Source organism: Girardinichthys multiradiatus, chromosome 1 (assembly GCF_021462225.1).
Source record: "Girardinichthys multiradiatus isolate DD_20200921_A chromosome 1, DD_fGirMul_XY1, whole genome shotgun sequence".
NCBI classification, from domain to species: domain Eukaryota; kingdom Metazoa; phylum Chordata; class Actinopteri; order Cyprinodontiformes; family Goodeidae; genus Girardinichthys; species Girardinichthys multiradiatus.
Genome location: NC_061794.1, coordinates 38,342,966 through 38,355,558, shown reverse-complemented (window position 1 = coordinate 38,355,558; position 12,593 = coordinate 38,342,966). Strand labels below are relative to the sequence as shown.

The following is a 12,593-nucleotide window of genomic DNA, read 5'->3' as shown; positions in this document are numbered from 1 at the left end:
TCCACAAGATCACCACGGAGCTCTCAGAGCATCAGTAGCGTCCAAACATCCCGTCAGCCGCGCACATCGTGTCTGACTTTCTCTTTCTCTTGGGTTTGACTGCGGTGGTCGCCTCCCCTCATCATTTATCAGGACGCTCTGGTTGCTGCTGCTGCTGCTTTTTCAAACCGAGCGATTCGTCAAAATATTAAAGTGCTGGCTTGTTCTTTAACCTCAACAGGGTCAATGTATATAGACGCGTTCAAACGGATCCTCTTTGAAAGGCTGAACTGCCTAAAGAGAATGTGTGTGTGTCAGCGGCATGGCAGGTCAGTATTTTTCTTTTTTTATGACTAAATATGAGAAATATGATAATCTGTTGTGAGAAATCCAATTATACGTGTTTGTTTCCAAGTGAGGGAGTGTGTGACTGACAGCATGGTGTCTGTAGTGAGTTTGCTTCTGAAAAAAAGTCAGCCATGTTTGGGATGAGAGTTTCTTTTGCAGCTGATTTAGTTTGTGTATGTAGGCTACATGTAAGTGGTTTTGTTTAGTGAATTTGATATGGGTGATATGGCTCTCCACTCATGGCTGCACGACTTTGGGGTGGTGGGGGCGGTGGGGTCTCGTCACCAGCCCTTAGGTTATTATCAGTAGCACCTAGAAGAAGTTTTTATTGTTCATCTGCATGTCCACTCAGTAAAGGACTGGTTACCCTCCATGTTAAGCCTAGTAAAAGCGGTTTAGGACAATCAGGCTGTAGAAAGCAGGTCTGATTTAAAACTTTTTTACACTGTTATTGGGAATCTTGACTGCATTTGATCATCTTTTACTTAAAATGTAAAAAACCCGAACTGAATTTTTTAATGGTAAACTGAGATTATTTGAAGCACAATAAAAAATATTTAGATGTGAAAACACACACTACCTGAAATTATTCTCCAGACCTCCCTGTTAGCACTGTCTATCTCCCACGTCAACTTTATGGGTTGTTGCTTGAAAAAACATGACCACTTGCTTAAAACCTATAGATAAGGTAATCTGAGTTGTATCTTAACCCTTTAAATACATTAGTAGAAAGTTGAATGGAAAGAAAAAAATCTGGTTAAAAAGAGGTTCTTAAGCAGCAAGGATAACCTGGTAAATATCAAGTATAGCATAGCTGTTCTTGATTGGCCAGCTAACTCCTGAAGCCCAAAGAGAGTTAATGGAGTTTGTCTGCAGGAAGATGAGCGACAGCAAACCTGACAATGCAGATGAGCTGAAGGCCACTATGAAAGCAACCTATGCTGATCAAATCCATGCTGTTGGTTCCATGCCGCATTCATGCAAGAATTCATGCAAAAGGACCACCAATATTTTTGGATTGCATATACGGTGCAGTACATGGACATAATTTTTAGTAGGCTGATTTTTCTATCTGAAAAATCATTTTTCTTTGATCTTGTGCAATAACGTAGAATATCACAGAAAAGTTCATTTATTTCAGTAACTAAATTCAATAAGTGAAACACATTATACAGATTATTACACACAGACGCCTGTTTTTCAAACCTTTATTTCCATTGATTATAATAATTCTGGTTTACAGCTAATGAAACTACAACATTTAATATATTGGAAGATTATATTATTACATCAGACCAATAAAAACATTTTAATATAGAAATATAGGCCTGTGGAAATTAAATTGTTTAATAATTGCTTAAAGGTTGGTATTTACAAAAGGTGTTCTTATTCTGACAAATGAGCCTTTTCAAAATTTTGACAATATTCCATTATTTGCTGTGTTGTACCTGAGTTGTAATTTTCTGAGAAACAGATTTGAAAAGGAACAAAAAAAAAAAAATCATCTGTTGAAACACATAGAAGTTGTATTTTCAATGTGTTATTGTTACACAGGAACCCTATAATGATAATAATAATATTAATAAAGGCCTTTATTATTTTGAAAGCACTGTTTGAGAAACATGTTTTCTGAATGATATAAAGAAGGCAGCACAGCCATAAAAAAAAAAAAAAATTAAGTGACAGTATCAGCTGAAAAGATGAAAGGAATTTAAAAATTTTGATTTGTAGTTGACACAAAATTGAAGCTAACTCAATGCTACAAGCATTGAGAAAACAATCTATATATATATAAAGGGTGTTATAGGGCTCATAGGAAGGGGCACATCCTTTGTTTAAGGGGCACCATTTGTTTAAGAACTGTCCCTGATTGTGTTAGTGCATCTGAATGCTTTAACAGCTTGTGTGACTTTTCTAATCCCTTTCCTATTTTTGTTTTAAATTTCCAATCTCCTCCACAAATGACCTTAATGAAACCTAAACAGAAGCCTTTGTTCAAAACACCTGCTCCCATACATCCAGTAATAACTCACACATTCAAATGTACTCTGTACTTCACAGCCAGGTGTGTGTGCATGCACAAGAGCCTTGCAGCACTTTCAGTGTGACAGTGTGGTGTGTGTGTGTGTGTCGCTGTTGGTTTAGGGTGTGTCTTGGTTTGAAACCAGGAGCTTGTTCCAAAATGATGCATGCCAGACCCTGACCTGTTCGTGCATGGGCAATGCTCTGAATTTCAAGCACATTCAAGGTATTGCCACTAATAAAATGTAATTCATTTATCTGTGAAGGAGATATATGTGATTTTGAATTGTTATTACATGCAGCTCTCATCCTTCTCACACGTCTTGTTCTATGAGCTTAGCCACTGCTGTTACTTTAGCAGTGGCTGAACCTCTGGCTTTTATTCTCTGTTTGCCTTCTGCCTCATTCCAGCTCTCAGCCCAAGTTTGAGCCACTAGTAAGTGGAAATTCATGTTGGCGTATAACCACGACTCCCCTTTTTACTGCTAACAAGAGGGGAGGATGAAGTGAGGGGCACATCCTGTCTGTCGTAGTAATGCGTGTCATCTGGGAGTTGTTGATTGTCTAATTATGTTTCTCCTGCGTCCTTCGGCATCATGCATATTCATGCTGCTGTTTTGTGGTGAGGTGAAAGCATGCAGGTGTGTGTGTCTGTGTGGTGTGTGTAAGGTAGTTTACCCTTGACAGTGCAGGTCTACGCTGGCACATTCTCCCATCTGTGGTCTAAACCTTTGCTCCCAGCCACTGCATTTGAATTCTGCAGTTGTAGCTTGCTCTATTCTTAGTTCTCAACTCTTTGTGTGCAGTCTGGTATAAAAACAAAAACAACAGCAACACATCTAAGCCAGAAGCGTGGCCCATGTGCAACCCTATTTAGAGACTGTTTTGATCAACTGAAGCATTAACATTAAGTGGTTTACTCTAACTTTGCATGCAGATCAGCAACTATTCAGTAACCAGGCATGGAGTTGCAGCTTTCACACACTCATCTTTGAAATAACAAGGAGGCAATGAGTGTATCCTTGAGTAAGATCTGAGTTGGACAACTGGGATCAATATCAGGAGGAGGGACAGGCAGCAGGAGCAGGAGAGGGTCACCTTCATCTATCCCTACTGAATCAGCAGTATCTTTCCTACTCACACACAACCACACGTGCACGCTCAAAGGCCTGCTTAGGTTACAAAACTATGACCTCACAAAAACGCTCATTATAGAAAGCTGAATCTTTTCCCCATTCACTTGTGAATTATTATTTTGTTATTATGATATCAGCTGTTCTTTTATGTGGTTACAGCATCCCTCCATGTGTTTATTCTCTTCTGTTTTTCCTCCCGGACTGGATCTATTTTCTGTTTTATTCACCTTTAATTTTTCTAATCTCTCTCTCTTGCTGTGTTCGCCTATCCCTGCCTCCCTTATCCATCAGACAGTCAAGGAGCCGATCTGCTCTGTTTAATTAAAACGCCACCTCGTCCTGATGAGAGCTAATCTGGGATCTCAGTGAGTGGTGTAACGCATTTAGTTACTCAACAAAAGTACTCACACCCCTTGAACTTTTTTGCAATTTGACTCATTATTACAACCACAAATATTGTATTTCATTGGGATTTTATTTGATTTATCAACATAAAATTGTGACTAATTCTTAGGTGGAAGGAAAATAACACATGGTTTTCAATTTTTCTTTTTCACAAAAAAGTCTGAAAGGAGTGGATTTATTTATATTCAGACCCCTGAGTAAGTATTTTGTGGAAGCAAGCCTTTTTTGGCATGTGTGTACCACTTTTGCACATCTAAAGCCTCAGAGTCTAGACTTGGACCTGGGAACTCTAACACATGAATATGCTTTTATCTGAACAATTCCTTTGTAGCTCTGGCTGTATGTTCCCAAAGGATCGCTCTGTATTTAGCTCATACCAAATTCTCCTGAACTGCTTAAAAGAGGCATCTTCACAGCATAATGTCATCACCAACGTGCTACACAATGGGGATGATGTGTTCAGGGTGATGTTCAGTATTGGTTTTTTGCCTTGCAAAGTATTTTGCATGTTAGTCAAAAAGTTTAATTTTGATCTTATCTGGCCACAATCTTCCACATGTTTTCTTTGACTGTGCTTATTCGCCCTTCTTTCTAATGCCACCCTGGGCAACTGCCCATGTGGCCCATATCAACAGCCATCACCATCTTAGTTGGACGGCCATGATTTCATAGGTATGCAATGGTGTCAGAGTCTTTCTGCTTATCTGTGAGAAGTTGAAAGCTGGGATGTAGTTTTATAACCTATCCCTGTTTTAAACCTCTCCACAACTTTATTCCTGACCAGATGTGTGAGGCAGCTGTATATATTTAAGATTAAATTACAAACAATTACACTTTATTAACTAATTAGGTATTTTTAAAGGCGATAAGTTAAAAATGTTTTTAGGGTTATCAGAGTAAAGGGGAATAGATACAAATACATTCCACACTTTCAGTTTTTTATTTGAAAAAAATAAAATAAAAAAAACATTTTTCATTTTCTTCACTATATAAAATCCCAATAAAATACATTGCAGTTTGTGGTTGTGATGAGACAAAATGAGTTCAAGGGGTAGGAATACTTTGTGAGGCTCTGTAGAAAATGACCTGTTGTCACAGCGGTTTTCTGCAAAAAAAAAATAGAGGTGTACACAATACTATGCTGCATTGCCCCCTGCCTTGACCTTGATCCCCTGACTCTAAATATACAGTTTCCCCAGAGGGAGCATCAGTAGGCTGGTGTTATCCTTCCAGGTGTGTCTGAGAACATTTGCGCTCATCATTGATTAAATCTTTTTGTGGTCAACACCAGAGCAGCTTTAGTTGATGTTAAGGTAAATCACACACTATTGTAGAAGGGGAATATGGAGTTCAACGAATGTACTTTTTATTTCATGTGCTTGAGACTTATCTGCTTTTTATCTTCTGATTAAATGTGTTAGCGAGCAAAATGCCTCTGTAAGTGACAGAAAGGGGATATTTTTGTGTGTTCCTCAGCTCACACATGTTTAATCTTTTTTTTTTCTAAATCTGTCTATGCTATCTGTTTTGTGTTGAGCAGTCCCGTGCCCTAGATTTGAAAGTGAGCGCGCATCAGTGAGGTTTACAACACCCCATGTTGCTTGTGCGTTCCAGTGTTAATGTTGGGAGGAAGATGTCAGAGCATGCATATAAAAGGAGACGTTAACGCATTGGGAGAGTTCTCTGGATTTTCTTTTTCATCTGATTGCCTCGCCACTAGTTTTTCATTTTAAATGAATTTAGGACCTCTGGTTATTTAAGATGCTTTACTTGGCTGACCCTATGAACTAACAGAGAAAAATGTTGTAGGATTAGCAGCAGAGTGTTTCATCACAAGTTTCAGTGACCAGAGGACCTTCGTTCAGTGTTAGGAAGGTTTAAAGAAAATATATATTGTTGTGATTATGAATCTGAATATATTATTTAATATTCATATTTTATCAAATAATATTTCGGTCTGTTAAGGGTTGTCCTGTGAATACCAGCCAAGTAAGGCGATCTCTGACATTATTGAACAGCAAAACTCTGCACACACATGGAATGAATTCACACAATTTCTTAAAATACAAGAATTTATTAGCAAAAATAAGTCAACTCAAAGTCTAACATATTTCAATCAACAAACTCTTTACTATGTTAAAACAATCCAACTAAACTACCAAGCAGAATTAAAGAATAACGAAGACCAATGGGCTATGTACAATATAAACAAGTTGATTAAAGACGATTGAAAATCATGACTGAAGGAGTGATGCAACATTACCATGCAATGTTTATGTTTGAGAACCAAGGATTATCTTGAAGAATCTGGAAATGAAGTTAAGTTAGTCTTGGAACCAACTTGGCAATAATCAGTATACCTTTAGACAACCATTCACAATGCAAGATCAGATAAAATATTATTTTAATGAAATAATGTTTTAAAGAATGATCTGAATAAAACCAACCTTCTGGATGACTATTTCTCAACGGGGTCTCATTAAGCTCCCTTTGTTTATTAAAATAATATTTAAAGAAATATTATTAAGGGAATATTTTGGAAAAGAGCCAAACCTTTCTGGAGAAATGGGGCTTAATGGTGTTTCATTAGCTATTAGCAGTTAAAGCTAACAAAAAAGTTTATAGCTTAGCACCAGAATCAAACACACGCCTTTAAAATACCGTTAATAAAAGGGTTCAAATGCATAAGCGCGGACGGCGCGTTATGATCAATCTTCTGTTTAAAATCACCCTTCAAGTAAAGTTTGTCTTAACTTTAAATACATACAAAGAACACAAAACTGAGCACGTGTGTAGCAGATAGCCTGCTAGCACTAAGATAGCTGAGTTCAACACAAACAAAACCAAACTTCATTAAATGACAAACGTTCAGATCATAAATCTTTCCCTATTACTCTGCCCAAACCCTAACCTTGTATGAACCATGCTGAGGAGTTGTCCGGGCGACGACGAAGTTTGACAAAACATCCACTTTGAACGAAGGTTAGCTTCGACCAAGCTGCACGTTACCACAGCGATGCGGTCTCTGTTGTCCTCTTTCCAGACTGGGAAAACCGCTCCACTCGGCTTTATAAAGACCGCGTCTCTGCAGGGAATTCTCTGGAACACCATTTGCTTCTGCAGGCCTCAGAGAGAAAGTCAAGCAATGCTTATACCTTAATTTCCCTTTTATATGAATGAATACCGGATACACAAACAGTATTTCATCCATACTTAACTCAGTGCATATTTAACTCAGTGCATATTTAACTCAGTGCATATGATCGATGATCGTATGACACCCTTGGATCCAGTTTGAAGAGTTAATGTCTGTTTGCCAGCAAAGAGACATTAGCACGCTGGGTCTCCCTGTCCAGGTCCCTGTGTGACCCACGTAGAAGAGAAAGACTTGTGGGAGAAGTGGGAGTTTTATACGGGCAGTTGCCTCATGGGAAATCCGCTGTTAACCCCCTTCCTCTTCTGAAGTTGTGCTGGAAGTCGGTTAAATGCAATTTATTTTGAAAGTTCCAGAAAAGTCTGTACAGGAGTTTTCATGTTGCAATCCATGGCTGTGGTCCCAACAATATTTTTCCCATATTATTATTTTTCCTAGAATGTCTTCCCTGCCAATTAAACCTTCAATCTGAGAGATTTAATGCATCAAATAATGTATCTTCATATTTCAGCTATTTATTAAACATTGTAAAATACTTTCAAAATTACAACTGAGAAAAGATCCATCTATTTATTTATACCTGCTTCTCCTGGACTGTGGAAGGAAGCCAGAGTACCCAGAGAGAACCCACACATGCAAGGGGAGAACATGCAAACTTCATGCAGAAAGACCCCTGGGCGGGAGTCGAACGAACCCGGCCAGGCATGCTGCAAGGCAAGAGGGCTTCCAACTGCGCTACTGTGTTTTTATCATCATATATATATTATAAAATGTGTTATTAATGTGATATTAAAGATAATGCATCTGTAAAGAGAAGTCCAGCATATTTCAGTCAATTTCAGTTTTGTTTGAAAGCTCAACAATATTTAAAAACTTGACAATTTCTGAGACTGTCACCAAATAATTTCAAAGCAATTTAATTCAGTTCAGTTCAGCTCAATTCAGTGCATGTAAATGGTTAAATTGGTACATTGTGTCTATCTTGTTTAGCAAGTTGCCTAGTAGTTTATGAAGAGCATATTTGGTCAGTCTTTGCAATTAAATGCTTGCTTATGTCAGGTATCTGTTAAAAATGTATATTGTGCAACTAACAAAAATGCAAACTGCAAATGATGCAATTGTGTTTAACCTTGGATTGGGAGCAGGGTCTCACTTTAATCACACCTCTAACAACACAACAGTCTATACCTGACTCACTTGTTCAGCACTGTTCTTCATGTTCACTCAAACACCAACCTGCCTCACTCTTAACTCTTCATCGCTTCATGCTTAATCCCTCTTATAATCTCTCATCCCTATCTCTATCCTCATCCCCCTCTTCCTTATTCCTGCAACCATTTCATTCCTCATTAAATTTATCCCTCTCATACCGCTTATTCCTCCCATCTCTCACTTATTCTCATTCCTCTTAACCTCAGTCCATCAACCCTCTCATTCATTATTCAATCTTATCTATTATCCCTCTTGTCCCTATTCCATCATCCTTCTCATCTCTCATTCAGTCCCATTGATTATCTTCCTCATTAATCATCCCACTCATCCATCATTTTGTCACCTCCCTCTCATCTCTGCTTCCTCACTCCTTTCATTCATCACCCTGTATTACTCTTATTACTGTTCTTTCATTCCTTTTGTCAATATAACTCAATCTCTCCCATCTATCATTTAACCTTTATTCCTCATTCTTCATACAATCTCATCCGTATTATAACTATTACTTTATCCCTCCCAGTGATTACTCCCTTATTTCCTCTTACATCTCATTTAGTAATGTCACTCTTATCCCGATTACCTCATCTCTCTCATCCCTATTCACTGTTATTCCTCTTATCCTTATTCAGCTCTGTCATCCGTCATCACTCTCATCTTTCCTTGTCCCCATACCCTCCTTCATCCCTTCTTCAATCTCAACCCTTTCCATTATCCCTCTTATCTCTATTACCTCATTCCTCTTATCTCTCAATTAATTAAATCCCTCTTCTTTACCAGTTTCTCTTATACCTTGTATCCATTATTTAACAAATCCACCCTTTCCCCAATTACTAACATCATTCTCATTCCCAACCCCTCATCGATGATCAGCCTCATCTCTATTCCCTCATCCTTCTGTTCCTCAATAAATCTCACCCCTCTATTTTCTTATCCCATTGATCCTTCATTAATCTTTGCTCTTTTTCTTTTTCAAATACCTCATTCATCACTCATACCTCCTCTCATTCTACCCTTATAATCTCTCATCCCTATCTCCACCCTCATCCCCCTCTTCCTTGTTCCTGCAACCATTCCATTCCTCATTTATTTCCGTCCCTCAAACCAGTATCACTTTATCCTTCTCATTCCAACCATCCCCCCCAATCCCTCTCATCTTCCTCATTCTTTCATACCGCTATTCATCCATTAGCCACTAATCATTCTTCTGTGTGATTAGTAGCATCCGGGGAGCCCCCACTCTGAGCCTCCATCTCTAAAGACTGCAGCATCAAATCTCCCAACATTCTCTTCCATAAATCTTTGAATCCACACTGTTGTGGTGTGGTCCCTGCTGGTGAGCGGTAATGTAAGCACAGATTTGTTTCTATTAATATATTCAACATCCTATAACACTTGAGTGTTTGATTTAAAGTCACCATGATTAGCCAGTTAATCCAGAAGTAAATCAATTTCTTTTTGTAACTGTATAAAAATTATTTATGGTATATATTCATACCTAAAAGAATACCAGTCCTTTTCAATTGTTTATTCACTGCCAGTATTCGCTGAGGGACAAATGAAGCCTTCGAAATTCTGGTCACACTTTAACTGACAAACCACACAGTCAGTCCATCAATATCCACCACAATTCACATTTAGGAAAGACAGCTTTTCACTGCATTGAGCCTTCAGAGCACAAGCATAAAATACAAAAAGGCTTACAGAAAATTAAAGAGCACTCTAGCTGAGCCAATTGATTTTGGTTTATTACTGAAGACTTCATTTAGAAGATAAATAATACACAGTGTCCTGAAAACGTATTTTTTCCTTACAGATTTCTTGTGTGTATATCTTTGGTTGATTATCTTTGAATGTTTCAGGTCATCAAACAAACAGTTTTCCTATGATGATTTCATTTGAATTAAGAGAAACAAGCTATGCAAAGCAACCTTGCCCAGTGTGAAAATGTAAATGCCCCCCTTGTTAAATTAACTTTTAGGTTCATTGTCAGTTGCTAAACCCCAGTCTGATTACTGCCAGAACCTGTTGAAACTGTGTGACAACACGAAATGATCATGCCCAGATCTAAACAATTTCAAGAACCAAAAAGAAACAAAGTCATTGACATTTATAAGTCTGGGCACAGAGCAATTTCAAAGGATTTATGACTCCAGCAAACCACAGTGAGGTTACAAAAGAACCCTAAACAACATCTAAAAAACTGCAGACGTCACTTGAGGTACATCCTTTTACACTTGTCATAAAACTAACACAGCATTTTAGAGAGAGATCATACTGACAGTCAAACACGGTGGTGGTAGCGGGATGGTTTGTGGTGGCTTTGCTGCTTCAGGACCTGGACAACTAACTGTAATTCATGGCACCATGAATTCTGCTCTCTAGCTGAGAATCCTCCTGGAGAATCTTCGATCGTCTGTTTGTGAGATTAAGCTCAGGCACACTTGGGCTAAGCAGCAGAAGAATAATCTGAAATGCATACGCAAGTCCACCTCTGACTGGCTCAAAACTGACCAAATTAAAAGCTTTGAAGTGATCTAGTCAAAGTCTCGACTCGAATCTAGCTGTAATTTTATGACATAACTTTGAAAAAAGGCAATTCATTATAAACAATTCTAATAATTTCTGCTAGGAAGAGTAGGCCAAAATTCCTCCCCAGCTATGTAAAAGTCTCATTGCCAGTTTTTGTAAGTCCATTATGGCAGCTGTTTCTGCCAAGGGTGGTACAACCAGTTAGTAGGATTAGGGGGCAATTATGTTTTTTTACATAGCGCCATATGCGTTTGGATACCTTAGTCCCTTAATAAATAAAATTACTTTTTGAGAAATGCATCTTGTATCAGGCTGATACAACAATTTATTTAATGATCTGAAAATTTCTGACAGAAACGTAAACACTGTAAGGGGACATAAACTTTATCACAGCACTGTATCAACAACAGAGAAAGGTCACAGCTCCAACATTCATGATCCACAGATTATAATCCACTTGTTATCATACTGAGGTGGCAATAGTAAATGTTTTAAGAGACATTTGTCTTAACCATTTTGCTTCTAAGACTTCTTTCTTGGTTTTACTGGATCTCAGTGCTTTGTTTAAAACAGGTGACATTAAGGTGCATGGGTTTTCTAACAGTGTTTTAGATTGGTTAAAAGTTTATTTGGCAAATTGGGACTGTTTTTTGTCATTTGGCAATTATAAATCCGAGCGAGGAAGGATCACATGTGGGGGTTCCTTAATATCACTGAGAAGATGGGTCAGAACTTCCTCAAACCTAATGCAAAGGAGACAGCCTTTGCTTTTGGTCTCAAACAAGAATGCATGGGTGAAGGTCAGCACTCAACCAGTATCAATGATTATGGACTAAGACCTACATTCAACATCCACTGCCTACGACCACAAGCATTGCCAGAGAGAAGGGTTGCCTATCAAGAAAGGACACAGAAAAACCCTTTGAATTCTTTTGTTTTCAGCATGTTAGATTATTGTATTGGTGTCTTCAATGGTCACTGTAAATAGATCAATCAGGCAGCTGAGGCTTAATCAAAAAAATGCTCCTGCCAGAGTCCTGACCAACAACAGGAAAATTGATAATATTACACCAGTCTTCAAATGCCTGCACTGGCTTTCTGCTTGTAAAAATATAGATTTTAATGTCTTTGGCGTACACTGAATGTTTTTTGGCCTAAATGGCCTTATGAACCACCAACAGCCCTCAGGTAAACAGCAACCAGTTTACTCAGTGTTACCACGACCAGAACTAAACAAGTGGAGGCCGGAGAAAACTGTTGACTTCTTTGATTCAGGACCGAAACATTGCTGTTTACTGTAACTTTCCCATGAAAGTCAAAGGTTACTTGATTTGTTTCTTTTTTTATCATGTCGTTGCTATTTAATTGTTTTAAATTTTTGTGTTGTTTAAGTGTTACTTTTAACCTCTATTGCTTCTGATGTAATTTTATTACCTTATTTATTTTCCTCTAAAGTGCGTTTATTCATGAATTGATAAACTAACTTGCCTTACCCTACCCAGAAACATATTTTTTTACATAAACAAGAAGAATTACACAAACAGACTGAGTAAAACAAGGTTTTATTGGAGCAACTTTCACAGCAAAATCTGATTGTGTTAAAGGTTTTCTCACCTTTGCCAAAGTTGTTAAAACTCAGCTGCGGTCAAAGCCGATTATGTCAGGGAGTGATCTACAAGCTGAGAGTTGGCTTTGATGAGGATGAGGCTCGGCATCTAGATAGACATCAGGAACATGTGGAGAGTCACGAGAGCTGACAGTCGTAGCTTTCTTCTTCCAGCCAGACACATTTTATTGATAATAGGGAA

At 38.1% G+C, this 12,593-nt stretch overlaps 1 protein-coding gene across 1 annotated transcript in view; it reads left to right on the top strand.

Moving 5' to 3' along the window:
• Positions 1 to 144: 144 nt before the first annotated feature.
• The window catches only part of LOC124869051 (membrane-associated guanylate kinase, WW and PDZ domain-containing protein 3-like), a 41,045-nt gene continuing 28,596 nt past the window's right edge, over positions 145 to 12,593 (top strand). The window contains exon 1 of the mRNA XM_047366762.1: positions 145 to 308. Within this exon, the coding sequence (XP_047222718.1) occupies positions 226 to 308 (83 nt within the window). The 5' untranslated portion in view covers positions 145 to 225. The remainder of the gene's footprint in view (positions 309 to 12,593) is intronic.